The 27,469-nt window shown below is 41.6% G+C and overlaps 2 protein-coding genes across 5 annotated transcripts in view; one reads left to right on the top strand and one right to left on the bottom strand.

Moving 5' to 3' along the window:
* The window catches only part of TYW1 (tRNA-yW synthesizing protein 1 homolog (S. cerevisiae)), a 145,965-nt gene extending 140,199 nt beyond the window's left edge, over positions 1-5,766 (bottom strand). Inside the window, exons 1-3 of one of the 4 annotated variants that reach the window (XM_059881376.1) lie at positions 5,694-5,766; positions 4,639-4,769; positions 3,726-3,863 (exon numbers count right to left, since the gene is read on the bottom strand). In XM_059881376.1, coding sequence (XP_059737359.1) covers positions 3,726-3,815 — 90 coding nt within the window. In that variant the 5' untranslated portion in view covers positions 3,816-3,863; positions 4,639-4,769; positions 5,694-5,766. The other 3 variants (XM_059881378.1, NM_001192753.2, XM_024984983.2) reach the window with 3 other exon arrangements.
* A 1,705-nt stretch (positions 5,767-7,471) lies between these two features.
* Positions 7,472-12,955, top strand: SBDS (SBDS ribosome maturation factor). The gene is made up of 5 exons (NM_001034439.1): positions 7,472-7,694; positions 8,310-8,439; positions 9,147-9,347; positions 9,911-10,075; positions 11,212-12,955. Exons 1-5 carry the CDS (start codon positions 7,567-7,569, stop codon positions 11,338-11,340), a joined length of 753 nt encoding a protein of 250 aa, NP_001029611.1. The 5' UTR covers positions 7,472-7,566; the 3' UTR covers positions 11,341-12,955.
* The last annotated feature ends 14,514 nt before the right edge of the window (positions 12,956-27,469 follow it).

The raw sequence follows: 27,469 nt of genomic DNA, 5'->3' as shown, positions 1-27,469 counted from the left end.
AAAAACTTTCCCACTTGACTGGCAGTTATCACCATAAACACAAATACTATTCTCACTTCTACTGTTTTCTCGAGCACCTTTACAGAGATCAATCATTCAGCTGTGCTGTTCTCGCTCTACAAGTACACAGAAGGGATTCGATCTCAATTGGCTTTCTGACATTCAGGCTGATTTGCCCTTCTACAGTAAACATATAGACGGAGAAGAAATACTAAAGAGGGGATAGAATGGGAAATGTGACAACTGTGAACACAATTCTGGAAGAGAGAAGCCAAACAGAAGTAGATTGACAGGCAGAAGAAAGCCTCAGGAGAAACAGAAAACCGGAGGGACTCTGGGATCTGTCAGTCACTATGACAAAAATAGGAGGGAGCCATGGGCCACAAGAGAACCAGTCAGCAGAGAACCTATATACGGGACCAGTGAATCCAGAGCTGCTGTGTGTGTTCACCTTTTACCTCCAGGCAGACTCCGGCAAGCTCTTCTCCAAACAAAATGAACTGATGCTTGGAGAAGGCTACAACTTCTAGCCAGATGTTGGCACCCCAGGAAAAACCTCCTCCTCTTTTTGACTTGGTAGCCTAACACTTGGCTCACCACCTGCCAGGACTAAAGCTAAGCCTGCTCTAAGGCATCAGTAGACTAAGGCCTGCAGGCAAAACCCAGCCCTCTGTCTTTACAAGTGAAGGTTACTGGAATACCTGTTGCTCAGATGGTAAAGAATCTGCCTGCAATGTGGGAGACCCGGGTTCAATCCCTGAGTCGGGAAGATATCCTGGCGAAGGGAATGGCAGCCCACTCCAGTATTCTTCCCTGGAGAATCCCATGGACAGAGGAGCCTGGCAGGCTGCAGTCCATGGGATCTCAAAGAGTTGGACACGACTGAGTGATGGACACTACTGCAATACACTCATGCTCATTTATTTACAAATTATCTATGGCCTCTTCCACAAGGCATCAGCAGAGCTGAACAGCTTCAGCAAAGACCACACAGTCTATAAAACCTGAAAATCTAAAAAATTACATACCAAATAAAATATCTAGCCCTTTACAGAAAAACTCTAATAAACAGAACTGAGAGCTCTAGATAACATGATCCCTTGAGAGGGAAGTGAGTGCAGATAAAGACACAGTCTGAAGAACTGTACCCTGAGATGCTCCTATCTTTGGAGGGCAAGAAGATGGGTAGAAATCCACCAATGATAGTGAGGAAGGTGAGCCTCGGCATAGGAGGAGGAGAACCTAGAGACAAGTGTCCCAAAGTTCAATAAAGAAAGTATGTCAACAAGGAAGGCGTTGTCGTGCAGCTAACACGTCAAGGAAGATGAAGACTGAGGATGAATTAGCCACGTGCGAGTCACGCGAGCCTACCTGAAATGGGTCAAGAAAAACAGAACAAAGACCAGAGACGGCAAGCACAGACAACAGTTTCAAGGAATGATACTACACACAAAAAAACATTGAGGTGGTAGTTAGAGGGGGATGTGGGGCCAATAGGCAATAGGTCACACAGCGTACACTGAGCCACCGTGCACAGAGCATCCAGCAAGAATTTACAACCGGAGAAAACAAATCTATTTGGAGTTGAGAAAAGCCACATCAGTTACCCCATCATTTCACCCCCAATATGAACAGAAAACCACGGACCACCAAGACCATGATGAGAACAAGCAGCAGGAAAGAGAAATATCAGCAGCAGAAACTCTGAGGGAGTGGCTAAATCATGGGACCGACAAAAGAACTCACTGAAATGCATTTTTAAATTATGAAACAGATGCTATAAAAATTGCACAGGATGGAATTTTTACAATTAAAAACACTATAACCTAACTAAGACATTAAAAAAAAAAAAAGGTTTGGGGGACTTCTCTGGTGGTCCAGTGGCTAAGACTCCACACTCCCAATGCAGGGAACCTGGATTTAATCTCTAGTCAGAGAACTAAACCCCACATACCCAAATGAAGATCCTACATACCTCATCTAAGACCCAGCTCAGCCAAATAAATAAATAAATAAATTTTTTAAAGGTTTGGAGTTGAAATTTAAGAAAAAGTATGAGAGAAAGGACTCGAAATGTAGCATGTATGCATGCTAAGTCGCTTCAGTCCTGTCCAACTCTCTGCAACCCTATGGACTGTAGCCTGCCAGGCTCTTCTGTCCATGGGATTCTCCAGGATAGAATACTGGAGTGGGTTGCCATGCTCTCCTCCAGGGGATCTTCCCAACCCAGGGATCGAACCCGCGACTCTTACATCTCCTGCATTGGGAGGCGGGTTCTTTACCACTGTGACTCCCTTGAAACACAGACCATCCAAAAGGTCCAACATCCAACAGAGTCCCAGAAATAAAGAACAGAGAAAACAGAAGGGAAAAAAAAGTTGACCCAAGAAATATTAGCAGAATTAATTCACACAAAATTTCCAAAACAAAACAGCACAAGTATCCAATACAGTGTCTGAAAAAGACCCACCCTAGACCCTGTCTCATACAAGCTCCAAACATCAAGGACAAACAAATGATTCTAAAAGCTTCCAGGAACAACAACCAAAAAAAAAAAAAATTCATCTATGAAGGGATGCAGCAACCAGCCTCCTCTTCAGCAACACTGAAGTGATACTGTCAAAGTTGGAAGGAAAAACTTTTGACCTAGTCATCTATACTCAGCCAAATATGAATTAACCAACTTCAAAGCCAAACAGACAAATTCAGATGGCACACCTTTAAAGGAGGTGTGCCACTGAATTCATATCATCTATGAGGGCAACAACATTAGGGCGCTGAGATCTGAGGAACTGACTGATAAAAGGAGTCAATAACTTTTATCTAATTGGAATAAATCTAGAAACGTGGCCCAGCAGGTTCAAGAAATAACCCTCAGAGGAACTAAAAACATAAATAGTTAAAATAGATTCTCCAAAGTGTACTTTCATTATGAACCCTCTGTGTGCATGGATTTGTTACTATCTGCAAGTATTAACTGGATCTTTTTTTAAAAAATGTAAAAGCATGCATAAAAGAGGCTAGAAATGAGATTTTTTTATGAAAAACAAAAAAAGGACTCTGTGTTGGCAGCCCAGATGCCTTTCTTACATTTCTTCCTGTTTCATGCTCTGTTGCTGAATTGAACTGAGTTGAACTGAATTATAAGTGACCTTCAATTAGGATACACAGCAGGAACTACTGAAAACCTTTTAAAAAGAGTAGTATTCTACAAAACATACACAAGAGGGCAGTAAAACTCTCTATAATACTCTACCAAAATAGCGACTTGAAATTTTCAATTTATTTTCATGTTAGCCTTAGATTCTTTTCCTAGAAAGCAATAAATAGCTGTGACTTTCATAACAAAAAAAAACAGGCAGCATTCAGATACAACTAAAGCATCTTTCAGCTCTATATCTGCATTTTGTATCTATACAGTATTCAACATATATCATTAATACTTTTAACACTGTTAGAAATCAAAATAGATTTTAATTAAATAGATGTGTGAAGTTGTGAACATAAGGACCCATACTGGACACTACTGCTGCCATTTCTCACTAGTCTCTACTTCTATAGCCAATAATGGACTTGGAACTCCAAGTCTCCATTCTGCTGAGCAGAAGCAAGTTTTAGAACAAAGACCCTGCAAGACAGTGGCCACCAGACATTAAAGAACACTTTTCAGAGATTATCTTAAAAGATCAGGAGACCCAAGGAAAAGTGTCATATAAAGTTCTCACCTTTGCTGTGCCAGTCTGAGAACCATAAAATATCTTCACTCCAGACACAAAGACTTCCTTCTTTGGACGAGAGATATAGCCATTCGTCATCAAATTCTGAGATGCTTTTGGAGTGGTTTTCTCTGGTGAGTTCTTGTTCTTGAAATAAACACAATATCCATCAAGTTTCAATCTTCTCCCAACTTCATTAGGGATGAACATTAGCTCAGATACTGACCCATTTTATTATTCTCTTAATCTTTCGATTGTACTCCTCAAATATTGACTCCTTGATATAATTAGGTTCTTTAAAACCAGGGACCACATTTCTTAAGACTATAATGATTCCCATTCCCTCCAGGATAAAACTATACATACTTTCACGTTTAATGTGTTTTAGTGGAGTGACAGTACAAATTTATTTTCTGATTCTAATTAGTGGAAATAAAAGAGACTACTATCCCTTAAAGGTGCTGAGCAGATTTTCAGTATTTGCAAAATTTAATTTTTCATTACAAAATCCTCCTGTATCTTAAGAATGTGATGTCCACAGTCCAGCAAAGAAAAGCTAAATAACTTAATCTATAAAAATTGACAAGAGGGACTTCCCTGGTGGGCCAGTGGCTAGGACTCTGCGCTCCCAATGCAGGGGGCCCCTGTTCAATCCTTGGTCAGGGAACTAGATCCCACATGCCACAACTAAGACCCAGTGCAGCCAAATAAATAAAAAACGCTTTTTTTTAATTAACAAGAAAAAAATGGGGGCATGATAAAAGTATGTCTAGAGACCAAATATGAAAGTAATCAAAAGTTCTTTTTAGAATTTCCATATTTTTCTGGAAGCCTTAGAAAATCTGCACTCTGAAGTCCCTATAAAATCTGATGCCAAATACCCTCCAGTGGAAAAAACAACAACAGCAGCAGCTCCACTCACCTGCTTCCTGATGACAATCTGGAAACAAATCCAAAGGCTAAAACCAAAGGCAAAGCCCAAGTATATGTAAAACCTGTTTATCCATAATGATATTAAAGGTGAGGAGAAGTCCCAGGTATCCAAAGCAGGATCTAAATTTAAAATGATCCATATAAACAATTTTATTTATAAAGTTACACATACAATGATGCCCATCCTTATAAGCATTATAAAAGAAAAGCCAATCTTCATATTCAAAAACCCTGCTCAGAAATCTGTAAAATACAACGCTAATAAAACAACACATACACATTATGTGATAACATGACATAATTATCATAATGATAAAATGCTAATTCAAAAAATAAAAAAATTTATTTTCATTTAGATATAGCATTTGGAAGGAAAGGAATATAAAGGCAAAACATTGTACTTGGAATTACGAGTTAACTTTTCTTTTTGTTAGCTGCTCCATCAGAAAAGCTTAAAATAATACTAGAAGTATTCCTCTTTTTTTTTTTTTTCTAATTTTATTCTTAGAGACCTAAAGCTTACTCGCAAAGGATTCTCAAATGACTGACCTCAAGCCCCACAGTTTTTAAGGGAGATTTGGATGGACCTGGCCTCAAAAGCTGAGTCTGCGGACAATTTCAAAGACGAAGTCTAAAATTTGGGGCTTACAGGTGCCACTCCGCCCAGGAAAGACCAAAAGTCCTCAACACACGTGGGTAATGGGGAAAGGCAGTTTTCTCTGTGTTTTACCTGAGGGCAGAAGCGCAATTCTAAATTAATCTCCTAGCCTCAGAAGGCAAAAGCCAGGTCACAAGCAGGGATCTGTCCTCCCAAGCGCCCAGTGGCACCGATCCTGGCCGGAAAAGGGCAACACATTCTAGAGGAAGGGGCCCGAGGGTCTCAGAAAAATGATTTCCTCCCTTCCTGGCCCCACGAAACTTGCCCGTCTGGGGCCCTTACCCATTCTCCTCAGAGCCTGAGCCCTTCGGCCCGACAAGAGACCAGGTCTGCGGACCTAAGAAACTTAGGGTCCGGTGTGAATACTGGGAGGCCGCCAGAACTACCTCGCAGCACTAGCTGTATGCCCGGAGCCAGAGGAGCTGAGGACAGCCATGCCAGTTGCAGATCGTCCCGATTGGCTCAGAGGGGGAAGGGGCGGGCCGAGGGGGAAGCTCCGCCCAGAGTTCGGTGGGAGAAAGCCAGAGCCCTCCGGGCCCTGCTCCGATTGGCTCAGATGATAAAGGGGCGGGCCCAAAGGAAAGTACCGCCCAGAGCTCAGGGCAAGTCAGCAGGAGGGCTGCCAGCCCCAAACAAATGACACTGAGGAGGAAGGCCTCAGTTCAGTTCAGTCGCTCAGACGTGTCCAACTCTTCGCGACCCCATGAATCGCAGCACGCCACGCCTCCCTGTCCATCACCAACTCCCGGAGTTTACCCAAACTCATGTCCATCGAGTCGGTGACGCCATCCAGCCATCTCATCCTCTGTCGTCCCCTTCTCCTGCCCCCAATCCCTCCCAGCATCAGGGTCTTTTCCAATGAGTCAACTCTTCGCATGAGGTGGCCAAAGTATTGGAGTTTCAGCTTCAGCATCAGTCCTTCCAAAGAACACCCAGGACTGATTCTCCTTGAGGAAGGCCTGGGTGCAGACAAAGCAGGGATGGAAACAAGAGTTGTTGTTCAGTCGCTCAGTCACGACCTGCTCTTTGCGACCCCATGAACTGCAGCATGCCAGGCTTCCTTCCCTTCGCTAGCTCCCCGAGTTTGCTCAAACTCATCTCCATTGAATCGACGATACCATCCAACCATCTCATCCTCTGTCTTCCCCCTTCTCTTCCTGCCTTCAATCTTTCCCAGCATCAGGGTCTTTTCCAGTGAGTCGGCTGTTTGCATCAGGTGGCCAAAGTACTGGAGCTTCAGCATCAGTACTTCCAACTGATATATTATATCCAACTGATATATATAGTCCTTCCAACTGATACATACCAATATTCAGAGTTGATTTCCTTTAGGATCGACTAGTTGGATCTCCTTGCTATACAAGGGACTCAAGAGTCTTCTCCAGCACCACAGTTCAAAAGCATCAATTCTTTGGCACTCAGCCTTCTTTAAGCTCCAACTCTCAGATCCGTACATGACTACTGGAAAAACAGGAGTAGTTTGGGGTGGAGGGAAGGTTGGAGGGGCGAGAGAAGAGGTCTGCGTTAAGAGACTAAGGGCATCATCAACCGAATGCCACGTGTGAGCCCGTTTGAATCCCAATTGAAACACACCGACTGTAAAAAGTCATTATTTATTTAGGGGAAAATTAATAATGGACTGGCTAGGAGATGCTATTAAGGGATTATAGTTAATCTTGTTGCATGTATCTGTTGGAAATTTAGCTAACCTTATGACGAGTTCCCTTAATATACTCCAACAAAAAAAAATGAGGGAGAATGAAACAAGAATGGCAAAATGTTGGTAAGTGTTGAAGCGGGGTGATGGGTACATGGCAGTTCATTACACTTTTTTCTAAATGTTTTTGGTGTTAAACTTTTTCCATCATGAAAGGTTAAGATGGACCCTGAAATCGGCGGAATTGTAAGGCGTCAGGCACTAAGTTTCCACCCGGTCACCAAACTTCGGCTCCACAACCAATCGGAGTTCTTGCGTCAAGAAAGAGCGCCTCTCTTTCCCGGCGCAGAACAATGTCGTAAAAGTCAAAATCCACAGACGTTATTGGTCCCTCTTCCTCCCGGGTTTCCGCAACACCTGACGCCTGCGCAATAAGTTGGGTGGCTGTATTGTGGCGGCCGGGTTAGTTACGGCGCCGCGCAGTGTGCGGGCGTTACTGTGCCGCGCGCCGCCGGGTGGTTACATCTAGGTGCGGGTGGCCCTGTGGCCAGTGCCGCGGGCCTGCCTTGGTTCGCCGGCCCCAAGATCTGTGAGCTGCCAAGATGTCGATCTTCACCCCCACAAACCAGATCCGCCTGACCAATGTGGCCGTGGTACGGATGAAGCGAGCCGGGAAGCGCTTCGAAATCGCCTGCTACAAAAACAAGGTCGTGGGCTGGCGGAGCGGCGTGTGAGTGATCCTCTCCCTCTGGGCCTTGGCCGGAGCGGGTAGCCTCGGAGGCGGCCTCTGGTCGTCTAATGAACCGGCCAAACTGGGGTCTTGTCAGCGAAGGAGAATAGGAAACTTATTCCTGCTGCCTGGGCTTCGCGTCTAAACCAAACGTTCCCTTTTATCATTGGTAGTTTTGGTTTCGGGTTTGGTTTTACTTTGCTTTGTTGGTGTCATAAAAGCTACAGCCAAGAAACCTCCATAATCGGGGTCCTTTTCTGAAAATAATGATCAAGGCAAAGGGCGTAGTCTTCCAGGTACTTCTGTAGTTAGTGCGTTTGTCACAGTTCTCTCTCTGCCCAGTAGTTGACTTCACTGCTGCCATCTAGGGATCGGAATTCCTTGGCACCAGCTGGACCCCACCCCTCAGTGATTCACCCATATTCCCACGACGTTTTTCCCCTATAAGTGAAAGCGAATCCAAACAGAGTTCTGGTTTTTGAAAATGTCACCGAGAGTCATTTAGGAGTATTTGTTGTTTCTTACATTATCATTGCCCATCTTGTCTTTTAAGTGTGAATGAATGTCCAAGTTTCAAGAGTACTCACGTAGGACTTTCTCTTCTATCCTCACAAGGGAAAAAGACCTTGATGAAGTGCTGCAGACCCACTCAGTGTTTGTAAATGTCTCCAAAGGTCAGGTTGCAAAGAAGGAAGATCTCATCAGTGCATTTGGAACAGATGACCAGACTGAAATCTGTAAGCAGGTGAGTTCTCAGGGCCGCAGCATCACTGACCCTGATATCCATTAGCGTTAGGTATTGTGTTACAGGTATGTTAAGCTTTAATAATGTAGTTTGTTTTTTTTGGAGTGAACATTTACTTTGCAATAATTTGATCTGTACAACATCACTTTTAATAATTCAGGACATGGATTCTTTTTATATTTATTTATTTGGCTGTGTTGGGTCTTAATTGCATCACAGGCTTAGTTGCTCAGTGGCATGGGAGATCTTTGTTCCCCCATCAGGGAACGAGCCTGCATCCCCTGCATTGCAAGGTGGACTCTTAACCTTGGAAGTTGGACCACCATGGAAGTCCCAGGACATGGATATTTTTTGCAAAAGCCTCCAGAAATCAGATTATCTGCTAAACTGCCTATTTTTTGTCCACTTATATATTTCTTTAGTGTAATAAACCTGAAAAGAGAACTTTTTTTATTTTCAAGTATTTCATCATTTCCACCCTCTGCTAAGATTGCCTTTACCCCTTCCCCCATCTAAATAAGTAAGATTTCAAAACAAGGTAATCCAGTGCCTCCTTTAGGCAGAGCTCAACTTATTACCAAATATCATAGCTGAAGAGGATGAAATTTAATTTTATTCCCTAGTATTTCATTCCTGTGGTTAGTTAACAAATAGTGTGGAACAAAGACATTGCTTTCTTAAACTTGTTTTTTTTTTTTTTTTTTAAGATTTTGACTAAAGGAGAGGTTCAAGTGTCAGACAAAGAACGGCACACACAGCTGGAGCAGATGTTCAGGGACATTGCAACTATTGTGGCCGACAAATGTGTGAACCCTGAAACAAAGAGACCATACACCGTTATCCTTATTGAGAGAGCCATGAAGGACATCCACTATTCAGTCAAACCCAACAAGAGCACGAAACAGCAGGTGAGTTGTTTTATATATATATATAGACACACACACGTATATATAATAATTTTGTTTCTTTTTGGCTGTGCTGGGTCTTTGTTGCTGCACACGCTTTCCTCTAGTTTCAGTGCGTGGGCTTCTCATTGCAGTGGCTTCTCTTGTTTCAGAGCATGGGCTCTAGAGCACAGGCTCAGTTGCTCTGCGGCATGGAATCTTCCCAGATCAGGGATCAAACCCATGTCTCCTGCATTTGAATTCTTTACCACTGGGCCATCAGGGAAGCCCAAGACTTCTCTATATATTTTGGCTACTAGTACCCAATAAAAAGCATGTTTTGCCCATATTTTCTCATATTCTATGGGTTGCCTTTTCACTTTCTTGACAGTTTTTTAAATCACAAAAGTTTTAGTCTTAAAGTTCAGTTTATTTTTTTCCCTATAGTTGCTAATGTTCTTCATGTCATCTAAAAAACCATTGCCCGGTCCAGCTAGAAGGAAACTTCTTCATTTTGAATACCTTCCTCAGTAATGCATCAGAAGAGACAAAGAAATTGCAAACATTTTTTCATTTTGTCTTGATAGGCTTTGGAAGTGATAAAGCAGTTAAAAGAGAAAATGAAGATAGAACGTGCTCACATGAGACTTCGGTTCATCCTTCCAGTAAATGAAGGGAAGAAGCTGAAAGAAAAACTCAAGCCACTGATCAAGGTTATCGAAAGTGAAGACTACGGTCAACAGTTAGAAATTGTAAGATTAGCGTACTCTTGTTTCTTTGCTTCCTCATGACCAAAATAGTTTCTTCTGTAGTCATAAATGTGGCCCAGACACTTAGAAAATGTGAACAGTAAGACATTTCCAGAAACATCTTAACCTAGAATTAGGTAAAAAGGTCAAGATCTCCGTAGAACAAGATTGTAGTTAAGAACACTTAAGATTTCTTTGTGTTTGTTTTTTAGTTAAATGATTCCCAGTAAGGAGATATGGGTCATGCTCGTTTTTGATGAGAGAGTATATTTTACAGTGAATCTTCTTTCAGTCTCATTTGCCACAGAATGTTTTTAAAAAGCAGCGAGCAAAAACATCACGTCTCTGGGTCCTCACCCCACAGCTTCAGATAACATGTAAATTCAGCTGTCTGTAAACCCACATCTTAGAGCTTTACAGCTTCCTGACAAATAAATGAGCTCTAGAGCAGGATCTAATGCCTGATGATCTGATGTAATAGAAATAGAGTGTGCAATGAATGCAATGTGCCTGAATCATCCTGAAACCGCCCCGCCCCCATCCGTGGAAAAATTATCTTCCACAAATTTGGTGCCAGAAAGGCTGGGGACTGTTGTTCTAGAGGATTGTTGAACTTCTTACTGTAGATGTGAAACAACAAAACTCTCCAAAGTTCTAAAATCTTTGCAAAACTTTGCACATGGTTTCTAAACAGGCCTTCCTCCCCCTTACTTTTTTTCCCTTCAAATGTGGCTCCAGAGAGATGATTTCATTGAACTATAAATTTCAGTGCTAAATTTAATATGCAGAGGACCACAGCCTTCTAATCTAACCACTTCATTTTACAGCTGAGGAATCTGGAAACATCCTCAGTAGGGAAATCAGGGCTTCATCACAGGGGCCTGAGTGCTTACTGAAGGGCAGAGGCTAGACTAGAAGCTAGCCCCGATCCTGTGCAGTCAGAGAGAGACCCAGAAAGTGTGGCATATTCATCTCAGAGCAAGTTAGAGCTTCGTCACTTATAGCTGATTCACTGTGTTGTACAACAGAAACTAAAACAACATTGTACAGCAACTATCCTCCAATTTAAAAAAATTTCTTTTTTTTTATGAAAGAAAGCTGTGTCCTCGTGTGGTCAGCAGCCGTTTTCAATGTTTCAGGTGTGTCTCATTGACCCCGGCTGCTTCAGAGAAGTCGATGAGCTCATAAAAAAGGAGACAAAAGGCAAGGGCTCCTTGGAAGTACTCAGCTTGAAAGACGTGGAGGAAGGAGACGAGAAGTTCGAGTGACCGTCACCCATCTCTTCAGCTATCAAACACTAAAGCGTTTTCACTTCCCACAGTCCTGTTTTCTTTGTGTGATCAGCCAAATACTTGTTCAGATGAGTGAGTTGCTGTTTTGCATCTTTGTGGCAAACATGTACACGAAAAGACGTTCCTCAGTAAGTATGATGATGTGGAATTCATTTAGTTTTAATTATAAGATGGGGTTTTAGGCAAAAGTGAAAATCCAAGATACGAAGTTCAGAGAAGCATTCAGTTGTTGCCTCATGCCCTTTGTAGCTTTCCCAGGTGAAAGTTATTGAGATAACTCTTTCGGATAAAAAGTTAAATTTTGTACGTTGTAAGAAATTAATGTTAGGAGGGTATATCTGTATGACAGAAAAGGAGGATTTGCCAAAAAAGAAAACATAGAATGTCTTATTTCTACTTAATGAAACGTGTGTATGGGGGTAACTATATCACGACATAATATAAAACTTGGATGATGACTTCCTGATTTTCTGAAAAATAGATATATGATGACTGCAGGACTTTAATATTCATCAAACATGCTGCCATAACTTAGATTATTCTTGGTAAAATATAAAGTCATTTATTTCTAATTCTTAAAGTTTATATTATATATTATTAGAGCTGAAATCTTATGTAATCAATAAACCACTTTTTATTTTTGTTAAGCTATGGCTTGTATTTCTAGACAGCTTCCTAACTCCCTTTCTTTTCTCTGCCTTTTGTCTGGTAGGATGGGCGAGTATGGGCAAGTTCTTAGCAGGATTAAACTTGTTTGTTTGGGGAATGGGGGTTGTTCAAGGCAGGCCTGTTCTGTTAAATACCTGGTAAATCTTAGTGAAAATAATTTGGGATGTAATTGAATTTGAGTATTAGTATTTGAGCACTTAAATAGACAATGTAAAAGTTGTTTAAAATCTGCTTATCCTCAAAAGAGATAGTCTAGAACACAAAGTAGGGTTTCACTCAAAATAAACATACAGATCAGATGTATTTTATGGACGGAAGTATTTTTAAGTGAAAAAGATTTCTTGACCTAAACAGGTCTTGATTGGTTTTATAAGCACACAGAATCCACTGCTAATACAATCTCTCAGAAGTGCCCCCATTTTACAAAAACTTCAATTGAAATGACGAACTCTAAAGTTTTTTCTCATAACGTTAGAAGAAGTATTTTTGTTGTTGAATAACATGGGACACACACTTTAATGCTGAAATTGAAATATTGTTTTGATACAGTCTTCAAGACCCCCCTCACTGATTCCGTTTTACTTACATAATTTGTTTTTTATGACGATAATCGAAACTTGAAATCCTGGGAAGAAATTTGAGCCAATGAGGTTTACATTTTTTATTTCTAGCTTAAACAGATAAAGCAGTATTTCAGATCAGAAGTCATAATTGCTAAAAATGTTCAACAGCTGCATATCAAAGCGAGAAAGATAAATGTTACTATAACACTGCCTTAAGTTTTTCCCGTTCTCATACTTATTTCTTCTAAAAAGCTGGAACTTTAAGAAATGTCAAATGTAGACCAACCTGAGTCATGTTTCTGAACCTATGACAAATAAAAAAATGTTTACCTTATATTAATTTCATTATTCAAAAATAATTAAAAAGTTTGGTTTGTAATCATTTTTCCAGTACTACTGCTATGATGCGTTACCTTAAGGATTATTGGTTTCTTTTGTCTTTTCGATGTAAGCTTTACGGTGTACATTTGGTCAGGATGACATTCAGAATTCAGCCTCTTCTATTTCCAGAGCTTTTTTCCTTCTATTATTATTTTTCTAACGTTTATTTATTTGGCTGCACCAGGTCTCCGTGGCATGCAGGATCTTTTGCTGCGGCAGAAGATACTAACGTTTAGTTGCAGCCTGTGGGCTCTAGTTCCCTGACCAGGGATTGAACCTGGGCACCGTGCATTGGGAGCATAGAGTCTTAGTCACTGGGCCACCAGGGAAGTCCCAGAGCTTTTTTCTTTGAAGCTTCCCTTATTCCCATACACAATTATTTGCTCCAGCCTGTGTAACCTCATATATTTTGAAATTCCCCGTTTGGCCTTGATTTTTGCCCAACTGTGTGTTATAGAGAGGGCTTCCCAAGTGGCTCAGCGGTCAAGAATCCATCCGCCAATGCAGGAGACTCAAGAGACACGGATTTGATCCCTGGGTCAGGAAGATCCCCTGGAGGAGGAAATGGCAACTCACTCCAGTATTCTTGCCGGGAAAATTCCATGGAGAGAGGAGCCTGGCGGGCTATAGTCCATGGGGTCGAAAAAGTCAGACCGGACTGAGCACACACGCAGTGTTACAGAGAGCTGCTTACGCATCTGCCTGACACGCTAGATTGTGAGCAGCTCAAGGGCAGGAGATGAGCCAGCTCTGTATCCCACCCTGGTTTGGACCTCGTAGAATAAACGTCTGGGGAGTATAATAAGCATACTCTCAGTGGGGATTCAGAAGTGAGGATGAGTAATGGCAAATTTGGCTGACTGATGACTTAAGCTCAGTTGAGTTTTGTCAGCTAAGCCAGAGCTTCCATTGTTCATGGTGGTTTCTCTCAGCCCTCAGGGCTTTGATGTCTGCCAGCAAGCAGCCTCTCACACTGACCCCACGGTGTCATATGTGCACATGCCCTGGGCTGTGATGGGGGGACATAGGTCAGTACTCATTCCTGTAAGCAGAAGCCACACACTCGATTTTAACCTGCATGCTACCCTCAAGCCCCCAGCGTGAGGTCCCTATGATTTTGGTAGTCGTAAGTTTCCTTATCTAGAGATTTTTGCATCCGTGCTCTTAAATTACTGAAATGCAACGTACTGACTCTTTAAAAATACTTTTCTGCTGCTACATATTAGGGGTGGTCGTGTATACCTAGTTGGCCACTAACAGCATTTAATGGCTGAGGTGATGGAGGTCATTGATTTTCATCTACACATATATGTTAATAGTACCTACAAAATTAGCAAGTCTAAATGTAATTTTGTAGCAGCAGCGATTCTTGTGAGCTTAAAGTACAATCCAGACTCATTCTTTACCAGCTCGATTACTTCAAAAATGGTTTTACAACACTCTGAGCATGTGTACTTAAAGGAGCTCAAGACCCCTTCCAAATGCCTCAGGAAGAGTCATCGGTGTCACCAAATTCCTACATATTTTCAGTTGGCAGAGAATGGAAATAAATGGATTATGGAGGAACTGAACAGAACAGAGGCATTTTTACTGCAGAAAGGAGCAGACCTGTCTTCTACACTCAATGCGATTCATATCTTAGGACACTTTTCCACGTGGTAGTACACGTGAATGCCAGAAGATTCTGGAGTGGCACTCTTCCTGGCAGATAAGCGTGGTTGACGTAGTTTTCAAGGGAAAGGAGCCACAAGTTTACTTATTTATCACATCATGCAGAAATAGAAAGGATGACGACTAGGAATCTTCCATGTAATCAAGGAATCTTGCAGGTAAAATAGTTTGTGCATTTAAACTAGTTTGCAGATTATAGGAGGGTTTTGGACATACGCAGAGGACCCTAATGGGCTGCAGTCCATGGGGTCGCTAAGAGTCAGACACGACTGAACGACTTCACTTTCACTTTTCACTTTCATGCATTGGACGAGGAAATGGCAACCCACTCCAGTGTTCTTGCCTGGAGAATCCCAGGGACGGGGGAGCCTGGTGGGCTGCTGTCTATGGGGTCGCACAGAATCGGGCACGACTGAAGCGACTTAGCAGCAGCAGCAGGTATGACAAAAGGGAATAGTAAAGAAAGCATTTCTTGGGACTTTCCTGGTGATCCAGTGGTTAAGAACCTGCCTTGCAATGCACAGGACCTAGGTTCAATCCCTGGTGGGGGAACTAGGATCCCATGTGCTGTGGTAAGCAACTAAGCCCTCATGTACACGGCAACTACAGAACCCGTGTCCCACAGCTAGAGAGCCTGCGTGCCACAACAAAAGATCCCCCATGATGCAACTAAAACCCAATGCAGCCAAATATTTTTTTCATTGTAGCATTATTTATTTTAATTGGAGGATAATTAGAATACTGTGATGGTTTTTGCTGTACATCGGTATGAATCGACCATAGGCATACATGTGTCCCCTCCCTCCTGAACCCGCCTCCCACCTCCTTCCCCACCCCATCCCTCCAGGTTGTAACAGAGCACCGGCTTCGGGTTCCCTGAAAGTGTTTCTTAGTGAAATTTATATATAGAGGGAATTGTGTAAAGCTTGAATGATAACTGCTTGATTTTCTCAGCGACATGGTAATTGTCAGGAGTTCAGTAATTGGGTTGAACATGCTGACATAATTAAGGTTTAATAATAATATAGGATATTGTTTTTAAAAGGGCTTGTCATCTCTGCAGTTGGGATATTTTTTATGAGTAAAAACAATTAAAGAACTATACCACTATGTAAATAGGATCATCCCTGTTACCAGTCATGCAAAAGCAGTGAGATGGATCTTCTCCAGATACAGAGGGTATAACTTGAAATTTTCATGAAACTTACTTTGGGGGCCCCTCTAAGAGAGAGAGACATCTTCCAGAGCAGTGGGAACCAGGTACAATGAAGCCATTCTGACTTCGTCCAGGAAAGCAGAATGAGCCTCGTATTACGGGCACATGGTACCGAAGACAAACTTTTGTATATATAAGCTCCCCAAGCCAGAGTCCACAGTGACAAGGGCAATAAGTCACTTGTAGTGATTCACCCCAAAACCGCTTCTCACGGGCAGCTCTATATATTCTTGTGTCAAAAAGGTCAGAAATTTATTTATAGTTGTTCATTCTGCCAAACTACCCAGGGAAGCCAGTTAGTCCTTATTAAAACATTTGTACCCAAACTACAAAATCCTTACTGTCAACAGTAGTCCCAGAGTTTGAAAGCAATAGCCTAAGAATTTTTATTAAATGTTTAGTATAAGACTTAAGATATTTAGAAAATTTTAATGGAATGTTTGCACTCCCACCTGCCTGTTGAAACAACTTCAAAATTACTACCAAAATCACTGTTGTCGTTATCTAGTCGCTAAGTCGTGTCTGACTTGGGACCCCATGGACTGTAGCCTGCCATGTCCCTCTGTCCGTGGAATTCTCCAGGAAAGAATACTGGAGCGGGTTGCCATTTCCCTCTCCTGGGGATCTTCACAACCTAGGGATCGAACTTGCATTGGACCAAAATCACTGGCTGTCATATGGGAGGCTAGAAGAAAGTCTGGATAAGGATTGCCCAGACAGTTTTGAAGAAGATTAATTGAAAGGAAATTGTCTCACCAAATAATAAAACTTTAAGTAACTATGATCAAGCCAACATAGAATTGGCAATATAGAATAAGACATATCCATCAATAATCTAGAGCCCAGAGGTGTGAACCCGAGACCCCAAATAGATGAAAATATGAAGTGCAACTCCAGTAAGCAGAAATGTGCCCCTGCTCACCGACTACACACCCGCCAAACCAAAAGATGCCTGTACTCTAATCTCTGGAATCTGTGAATATATATTCTTAACATGGCAAAAGACATTTTGCAGATGGACTTAAGGTTACCTTAAAATAGGAAAATTACCCTGAATTATCCAAGTGGTCCCAGTGTAACCACCTGAGTTCTTAAAAATTAACAAGGACTTCCCTCCAACCCTGGTCAGGCAACTAAGGTCCCACCTGCCGCAGGATGTGGCCAAATTTTTTTTTTTTTTTTTTTTGAAAAAAGGAAGCAGAACAAGCAGTTCAAAGGAATGAAATGAAGGGAGAAGGGGCAGGAGAGATTAGAACCGTGAGAGGTACCCCACCCACCACTGCTGGTGTCTAAGATGGAGCAGTGGGACCATGACCCAGACAATCCAGGCAGCTTCCAGAAGCTGGGAAGGGCCCCCAGCTGACAGCCATCAAGGGAATGGGGACCTGAAAAGAATTAAATTCTACCAACAACCGAAGGAGTGAGGAACTGGACTCCCCCTTAGGGCTTGCAGGACGGAACAGAGCTGGCCCTGTGAGTTTAGCCTAGTGAGATAGCTGGGCTTCTGATGCTGCACTGTAAGGTAACAAGTTTACGCATTGGCGGTGGTTTTGTTTTCTTTTTTTCTGGGCAGCGTGTGGATCTCTAATTCCCCATCAGGGATTAAACCCACACCCCTGGCATTGGAAGCACAAAAGTAGTAGGAACTGTAGATTATGGATGTTTCAGTATGACAAGCATAAAGAGCTGATTTGCTTAAAGACATCTGCATAGTTGATGTCTGCATCTGCATCTGTCTAACAGAACTAAACTCCTACATCATAACATAAAGAATATTAATTTTACTAGAATTATAGAAGTGTAAAGATAAACACATGAGAAAATGTAGGAAATAAAGTGTTAGAAAATAGAGGAAAATATTTAACCTAAGAGTAAAAGAGACTTTTATAAAGGAAACCTAGAAATTACAAAGGAAAATAAGGATTTAACCACGTAAAAAAGTGAAATTTCCGACTTCAAGAAAGCATAGAGAAAATATAATTGCAAGAAAATATATACAATGTTTAAGACAGGTGGCATGTCAGCAAGTCAGGACAAACCGATAAAACGGTCTTAATGCTCAACCCCAAGCACTAGAAATAATATGCAAAATAAGATAGTCAACTTCTTTCAGAGAAATGTGAAAAATAATTTTCTATCCATCATATTGAGAAAAAGGTTAAAAAAAATTCTGACGGTGGCAAGGATGAGGGTGGAACCAACATTTTCACACATTTACTAATGGAAGTATAAATTGCTACAGTCTTTTAGGAAAGCAACGTGATGGTATCTTTAACAATTTAAATATGTATACCTTGCTGCTGCTACTGCTGCTAAGTCGCTTCAGTCGTGTCCAACTCTGTGCGACCCCATAGACGGTGGCCCACCAGGCTCCCCCGTCCCTGGGATTCTCCAGGCAAGAACACTGGAGTGGGTTGCCATTTCCTTCTCCAATGCATGAAAGGGAAGAGTGAAAGTGAAGTCGCTCTGTTGTGTCCGACTCTTCGCGACCCCATGGTCTGCAGCCTACCAGGCTCCTCCGTCCATGGGATTTTCCAGGCAAGAGTACTGGAGTGGGGTGCCATATGTATACCTTAGATTTAGTTATCTGTCCTCCAGAAATAAATTATCTAAATTCAAAGGATATACATGTTTTCTGCAGTAGAAGACCTGAAAATGACTTAACCATCCATAGCACATAGTTAAATAAATTGAGATACCTCCTTATTGTGAAGTATTAATGTAGTTTTTACAAATGAGAGGTACTTACCTGTTACCCATGATGTGGAGGCGAGGTGAGGGAGTAGGCCAAGGGAAACGCATTATAGAGCAATGAGTTACAGTCTGATCCCATTCTTACACATTTTGGAGCGGTGTAGGAGAGAAAGACTTCCTTCTCTTCTGGGGTCTTTTGCTGGTTGGATCATTAAATTGACACAAGACAGATTAAAAAGGAGGAAAACAAATGTCACACAGCTGGGAACTCATACGAACGTGAGACACAAAGAAGTTGACCGACGCAGGCAGCTTTTGTGCCTTTTAAACAAGGAAACAATACGTTTGTGAAGCATTGGTAAGACTGGGTTTGAACCTGGGATAGCAAATCAGTGAAGTAACAAGGTTTGTTCATCCAGCCTTTGGGGCCCTGAATTCCCTGTTTCCGGTGATGAGAGTGCCTTCCACCCTCCTGGTACAGGGAGACACATGTCACATGGGAAATTTATTTCCTGCTTTCAGGGGGACAAAAGTCAAGCGTCCTTCTTGCACTAACTGTTTCTTAAGTAACTTTAATTCAGAATAATCGATGTGCCCAAGTGGCATATTTTGGGGTGGCATGTTCTCCTCTTCAGAGGAAAACCCTTAAATATGTATGTATAGATTGATACATGTTTGAAAGAGTATAGAGGAATTTGTGCAAAGTCTACATGTGACTCTCACAGGCCCACTACAGCCAGCACAATTATTTTTGAAATTAAAGAAAAAACTTTTCAAGAATATGATAATACTAATTTTAAGCTGTTGTGTCTTGAATAGTGTGTGCGTGCTCAGTCATGCCTGACTCTCTGCAACCCTATGGACTGTAGCCCACCAGGTTCCTTTGTCCATGGGATTTTCCAGGCAAAAATGCTGGAGTGGGTTGCTGTTTCCTACTTTGGGATCTTTCCGACTGAGGGACCCAACCTGAGTCTCCTGCATTGTAGGCAGATTCTTTACCACTGAGCCCCTTGGGAAGCCAGTGGACCCAATTCCACCCAAGCTGGTGGAATATTAGTGGACCCAAATTATAAGGCAATTTAAAATAATCCAAACTATAAAATAGAAATAAATTGGCAAGTGAGAGACTTCCCTGGGGGTCCAAGGGTCCAAGGACCCCATGCTTTCAATGCAGGAGACACAGGTTCAATCTCTGGTCCAGGAAGAACCCACATCCCGTGCAAAAACTAAGCCCACAGGCCACAGTTACTGAGCCTGTGCTCTAGGGTCTGCAACCTGCCACTGCTGAAGCCCATGTGCCTAGAGCCCGTGCTTCGCGACAAGAGATGCCACCACAAGGAGAAGCCGGTACACCACAAATACAGAGTCGTGCCCCCACTCGCCACAGTTAGAGAAAGCCTGCACACAGCAATGAGCCAGCACAACAAGAAATAAGTAATTTTTTAAAAGAGAACACCCAACATAATATTTACCATGTTCACCTTTTAAATAAGATCTATCAGTAAACCACAAGCTGTCAGTGTTATCAAAAAGAGTGAGTGAGTACTGGGGTGGGCATTTTTGCCTAATTTGGGGTCAAGATGCTGTCCAGTAAGGATCAGGGGGATTTCTGGCAATAGTTACAATGGGACTCAGTCCAGTCTGGAGGTGACTTGGTTCTGGGCTCGTCGTCTATGGCCTTGGTAAGTAAGTCCATGCTATACTAAATTTCTCAGCAAATATAAGGGATCCTTACTAGGAAAATCCTTGTGGCTTGTAGTTGAGCCTTATTCTGGAGGACATTGGAAGTTAGGGGCTTAGCGTGAGAGTCTGCAGAGGGTGTAACTCTAATGGGACAGGTTCTCATGGATTCAGGTGGGGAAGAAGTAGAGACAGTTTCGGGAAAAACCAAAGTTCAGTGAGAGAATTTGAGGAAGAAGAGGGTATGAAGGAGGTGGGGATGGAGACAAAGGATGGGAAAGGGGAGAATGGGGCTTCAAAGGTTTTTTTTTTTCTTTTGTCTTCTCAATTGTTGGTTCACATTGATTAATTTAGAAATAGTATTTTGTAAAGAGGCAATTTTAGAGTCTCAAATATGCTTAGAAGCCTCAAGATACCAATTGAAAAGGGTGTCCCATTTGTTTTGTTTCATTTTACAGCTTTAGTCTTCTAATCTGGTTCTAAGAGAAGCAAGTCTGAGGAGATCAAAAGTTCCCATAATGGCAGTTGGAGTTCTAAATTGTTTTTGGTTAAGTTGGTCCAATTAGTTTAAAATGTGCATATGATTTTTTGTTTTTTTGGTTTGGTTTTTTTTTAAAAGTCTAGTTGACTTACAATATAGTTTTCAGGTGTACAGTACAGCAAAGTGATCCAGTTTTTTAGATAGTATGAATATATCTTTTTCCAAATCTTTTCCATTAGAGATTATTACAAGATATTGAATATAGTTTCCTATGCTATACAGTAGGTCCTTGTTTATTTTATAGTTGCCTGTATCTGTTAATCCGAGCTCCTAATTTGTCCTTCCCCTAGCCCCTTTTCCCTTTGGTCATGATTAGCTTTCTATAAGTCTGTTTCTGTTTTGTAAATAAGTTCATTTGTATGATTTTTAGATTCCACATATCAGTTGAGTCACTCCGTCGTGTCTGACTCTGCAACCCCATGGGCGATCGCACACCAGGCTTCCCTGTCCATCACCAACTCCCGGAGCTTGCTCAAACTCATGTCCATATTAAGTGATATCAAAAAATGTGTGCAAGTTTTTTAAACATAAAACCTGCTTGGGTCCCAGAAAGAAGACCCTCCTGAGAAAATTTAACAGATTAAGATGCCATTACTCAAATCCAGAGGTTCAAAAAAACGAACGTGCACACACCAGAAAGGACAAACCTTTAAACAGAGCCCAAGTAAAACCAGCGCTCAACTGAAAGGAGGGAGCTCGCATCTGAGCGGAGACTTACTAAGCGGAAGAAGTCAACTCACAGAAGCAGAGGGCAGAAAGGGCCTGACTGAGTACCTCCCGTGGTTCCAGGGTTTGTTAATTTCTCAGGGGTTTGTCTCCTTTGGACTCAACTTCTGGTCACCACGTAATACTGACCTTTAAAAAACAAAAGCGTCAGTTGTGGTCCCAGCAAAATGAGTTTATTCATGAACTGCAGAGATTGCAATCAGGATATACAGAACATGGCAAACCATGGGCAAGAACAGACGACAGGGACTTGTTTTTATGGAGGAAAGTGTAACCAAACCAGGGCCTTTTGCCCAATGTGCATGAAGCCAAACACTGAGACGTCGATGTTTGTAGTAAAGAAAGGGTTTACTCATGAGGCAGCCAAGTGAGAAGATGGGAGAATAAGTGTCAAATCTGCCTCCCTGAAGGTGGGGGGTTGGGGGGAGCCTCGAGGTATTTTTGAGTAAAGAGTAGAGAGTTGTCAGAGCTGCAGAGGAGGCAACTGGAAGCAGGAAAGTGAAAAGTCACTCAGTTGTGTCCGTCTTTTTGCAATCCCATGGACTACAGCCTGCCAGGCTCTGTGCCCATGGAATTCTCCAGGCCAAAATACTGGAGTGGATAGCCGTTCCCTTCTCTGGGGGATCTTCCCAACCCAGAGATCGAATCCAGGTCTCCTGCTTTGCAGGCGGATTCTTTACCATCTGAGCCATCAGAAAAGGTGAGGTACTTGTTCTGTGCAAGTTGCAGCTGAGTATCAGGCTTCATATAAAGCATTTCAGAAAATGGCAGCTTTCGCATGTTCTGAGGATAGGGTTTTTGGCCCCCTGACGTCAAAAGGTCATCCACTGGACATTCACACAGGCCCAGCTGAATGGTCAGTGGTCTCAACCAGTTTGAGTTGGGCAAGAATTAGTTTTTAAAAAACAACTTGCTAAGTCGCTTCAGTCGTGTCCGACTCTGTGCGACCCCAGAGACGACAGCCCACCAGGCTCCCCCGTCCCTGGGATTCTCCAGGCAAGAACACTGGAGTGGGTTGCCATTTCCTTCTCCAAATTGTGACCCATACATCAGAGGTGTTACCTATAGGGGGCGGTTGAGAGTGCTGTGACGTATTATCTAAGCTACGTGAAGCTTGGGGGGTATGCTGTTTTTCCATAGTGGCTGCACCAATTTACTTTCCCATCCACAGTGTAGGAGGGGTCTCTTTTCTCCACACCTTCCCCAGGATTTGTTTGTAGACTTTTTCACGATGGGCCATTCTAACTGATATGAAGTGATACTGCACTTTAGTCATTTTCACTAATAATTAGTGATGTTATTATCACTATGAGCATCTTTTCATTTGCCTGTTGGCCACCTGTATGTCTTCTTTGGAGAAATGACTATTTAGGTCTTCTGCCTATTTTTTAAATTGGGTTGTCTGTTTGATATTGAGTTGTAGGAGCTGTTATATAACTTGGATGTTAACCCCTTATCACTCATATATATTTGCAAATATTTTTTCCCCATTCAGTACAGTGTCTTTTTGTTAATGGTTTCCTTTGCTATGCAAAAGCTTTCAAGTTTAATTAGGTCCCTTTTGTTTATTTTTGCTGTTGTTTCCTTTGCCTTAGGAGACATCCCCCCAAAAATATTGCTACAAGTAATATCAAAGAGTGTTTTGCCTATGTTCTCTTCTATGAGTCTTATGGTCCTTGATCCATTTTGAGTTTATTTTTTATGTATGTTGTGAGGAAATATTCTAATTTCATTCTGTAACATGTAGCTGTCTAGATTTCTCAGCACCACTTATTGAAGAGACTGTCTTTTCCCGTTTGTATATTCTTGCCTCCTTTGCCACAGATTAATCGGCCGTAAGTGTGTGCTTGCTTCTGGACTCTATTTCATTCCATTAATCCATGTGTCTCTTTTTGTGCCAGTACCACACTGTTGCGACGACTGTAGCTTTGTCATCAAAAGTCAGGGAGCGTGATATTTGCAGCTCTGTTCTTTATCAAGATTTCTCTAGTTATTTGAGGACTTTTGATTACATACAAATTTTAGAATTATTTGTCCTAGTTCTGTGGAAAATGCCGTTGATATTTTGATAGAGATTGCATTGAGCCTGTAGATTGCCTCGGGCAGTATGGTCATTTTAACATTTGAATCCTTCCATCTGCAAACACGTGTCTTTCCATCTGTATCATCCGTTTCTTTCATCAATGTCTTGTACTGTTTTGAGTACAAAACTTTTACCCCCTTTGTTGTTGTTCAGTCGCTAAGTCATGTCCAGTTCTTTGTTACCCCACGGACTGCAGCGCGCAAACTCCTCTGTCCTCCACTGTCTCCCGGAGTTTGCTCAAATTCATGTCCATTGAGATGGTGATGCCATCTAACCATCTCCTCCTCTGCCGCCCCCATCTCCTTTTTTTTTAATTAATTTATTTTTTATTGGAGGGTAATTGCTTTACAGAATTTTGTTGTTTTCTGTCAAACCCCTCCTTCTTTTTGCCTTCAATCTTTCCCAGCATCAGGGTCTTTTCCAGTGAGTCGGCTCTTCACATCAAGTGGCCAAAGTATTGGAGCTTCCTTAGTTAGATTTATTCCTGGATATTTATTCTTTTTGATCACATGTAAGATAGAGTTATTTTCTTGCTTTCTCCTTCTCATAATTCATTATTAGTGTATAGAAATGCAATAGATCTCATTATATTAATTTTATATCCTGCAACTTTACTGAATGCATTGATGAACTCTACTAGTTTTTTTTGGTGGAAACTTTAGAGTTTACTCTATATAATGTCATCTACAGATAGTTTTTACTTCTCCCCTTCCAATTTGGATGACTTTCATTTCTTTTTTGTGTCTGATTACTGTGGCCAGGTCTTCCAATACTACATTAAATAGAATTGGCAAGGGTTGGCGTATTTGTCTTGTTCCTGATTTTAAAGGAAGATTTTTCAGCTTTTCACCATTGAGTATGATGTTAGCTGTAAGTTTGTCATAAGTGGCCCTTATTATGTTGAGGTGTTCTCTGTATACCAACTTTGAGAGTTGCCTTGAACACGTGCACTGAATTTTGTCAGATGCTTTTTCTGCATCTATTGAGGTCATATGGATTTTAAACTGATGACCTTCTTGGGAGGCTAAAAACGACAAGAGAAAGTATCAAACAGCTTTTTTCAAAGCATCATAGAGGTAGAAAAAGCCCAGAGTCTGTCTTAGCAAAGAAATTTAGGTTTTACTAGTTGTGTGCACTTGGCATTTTTTGCCTAGAATCTGACTTTCGATGTTTCTCACGTGGAGAGACTCTTGCAACCATATTTGTGTGCCTGGCTCCAGGCCCTTCTAATAATATGCAATTGTTTTTCTAAGGAGTTTAGAATTGAGACAGAGGAGCAATCAGATTTTGCGAGTGCAAATAATATATGACTACTATATATATAATATATAATTAGTATGCATATTATATATTATATTTATATGTTATTATATATTATATAATTAAAAAATATTATTATGTATAATTTTTTATATATATATATATACTATAGTGCTTTCCTCTAATATATGACTTGAGCCATGGAGCAGCCATTATTCTCTACACGGATGAGGATGTCAAGAAAAAGAAACCATTCTGCACAAGAGAATCATGGGTGTGTTTCCTGGGCTCCCAGCACTTTACTGATTTGAACTCAATACCTTCCTGGGTCTAGTGGCAAGTCTGCCTCTGGGTTGTGCTAAATATCCCGGGATTCTTTGTTTTCCTCAACTATTTTATATTTTTTAATTTTTATTGTTCCTTTACAATGTTGTGTTACTTTCTGCTGTGCGACAAAATGAATCAGTCATATGAATACATACATTCCCTCCCTTTTGGACTTCCTTCCCATTTAGGTCACTGCAGAGCACTGAGTAGAGTTCCCTGTGCTGTACAGTAGGGTCTCATTAGTTACATGTTTTATATATAGTGTCGGTCGTGTATATGTCAACCCCAATCTCCCAGTTCCTCCTACCCACCTCCTTCCTGCCTTGGTGTCCATATATTTGTTCTCTATGTCTATATCTCTATACCTGCTCTGCAAATAAGATCGCCTGTATTTTTCTAGATCCCATATATATGCGTTAATATAAATAACCCTCCTTGCCCTTCCCCTTTTTTCCTTTACAAAATTAAGCCTCACTTGGTTTGTGACTCTCAAGCAGAGAGTCTGCTAAGAATGTTAGCAGTTGCGTGGTCTCACTGTTTCAGTGTCTGTGTTTATGAAATGAGGTTCAGAATATCTTCCTCATTGACTGGCGATGAGCTCTGTTCTACCCCCCTGCTCCCGGGCAGAAGGACGAGCGTGGCTCCTGGAACTGTTACCTGGTCTCCACCCAGAAGCCCAGGCATCCACAGATAACTTGTCTGGATTGGTGAGGAAATGGTAAGATGCCTTTCAGTGATTTCAACATCTGGACAGGTGTTTTCAAAAAACTTCTTTCCTTTCTAAGATTAGTCTTCCTGGGTCTTTTAGAACAAACTTTTCAAATAATAAAGACAGAACTTTTGCTTCCTTGATTTAAAACAAATCAATAGTCAAGACCATATGCTGAGGCCATAGTGGCAAGCGGGACAGACTCTTTGCCCTCAAGGAGCACACAGGCAATAAAGGAGATGACAATAGTCATCTTTTATCCGTGGTTTCGCATTCTGCCATTTCAAGTACCTGCAGTCAACTGCATTTCAAAAATATTAAATGGAAAATTCTAGAACTGAACAACTCATAAGTTATGAATTGCTTGTTGTTTTGAGTCATGTGGTGAAATCTCACATCAGCTCCGTCCCACCCAGAACATGAATCATACCTCTGTCTAGCATATCCACCACCCGTTAGTCACTTAGTAGCCAGCTCTGTTATCAGTTGTGTTCAAGTGACCCTTACTTGACTTAATAATGACTCCAGAGTGCACGAGGATGAGGATGGCAATGTGTGCCAAAGAGAAGCCAGACAGTGTTTCCTTCATGTGAAAATGTGAAAGTTCTCAACTTAATAAGAAAAAGAAAGAATATCATATGGTGAGGATGCTAAGATTTACAGTAAGAATAAATCAGTCCTTGACGTTGTGTAAAAGGAAAAAAGAAATTCCTGCTAGATTTACTGTGCCATCTCAAACTGCAAAAGTCACGGCCGTAGCACGTAAGTGTTTGGTTAAGACAGAAAAGGCGTTAAATCCATGCAATAAGATATTTTGAAAGACAGACTACATTCACATAACCTTTATTACAGTATATTTTTATAATTGTTCTACTTTGCTTCTTTTTTTAATCCAGATTTTATTCAGATTTCCTCAGTTTTCCCCTGATGTCCTTTATCTTTTCCAGGATCCCCTCCAGGATACATTACATTTATTTGTCATGACTCCTTAGGTGCTTCTTGGCCCTGACGGTTTCTCACACTTTCCTTGTTTTTTGTTTTTTGTTTTTTTGGGGGGGTTATTGTTTTGTTTTTTTGTTTTTAATTTTTTGGATGCATCATGCAACATGTGGGATCTTAGTTCCCCAACCAGGGATCAAGCCTGTAGCCCCCTGCATTGGAAGCACAGTCAACCACTGTGAACCGCCAAGGAAGTCCCTTTCGTTGTTAACCTCTTATAGTACCTAATTTATACATTAAAATTCATCATAGTATGTATGGGGTTTGGTACTATTTGAGGCTTCACTTAAGTATCCCCCTCAGGTAACGGGTGCGTGCATGCATGCTCAGTTGATCAGTCATGTCTGACTCTTTGTGACCCCATGGACTAGCCCACAGGCTACATAGGATTCTGTTCCTGGGCTTCTCCAGGCAAGAATACTAGAGTGAGTAGCCATTCCCTTCTCCAGTGGATCTTCCCAACCCAGAGATCGAACCCTTGTCTCCTGCACTGCAGGTGGATTCTTCACTGTCTGAGCTACCAGGGAAGCCCTTGTATCTTATGTATAGATTGCCTCAATAGAGCGTTTACATAGGAAAGCGAGTT

The sequence above is a fragment of the Bos taurus genome, chromosome 25 (assembly GCF_002263795.3).
Source record: "Bos taurus isolate L1 Dominette 01449 registration number 42190680 breed Hereford chromosome 25, ARS-UCD2.0, whole genome shotgun sequence".
Classification (NCBI taxonomy): Eukaryota; Metazoa; Chordata; class Mammalia; order Artiodactyla; family Bovidae; genus Bos; species Bos taurus.
Note: the sequence above shows the minus strand (reverse complement) of the source record. Positions and strands in the feature narration are given on the sequence as shown.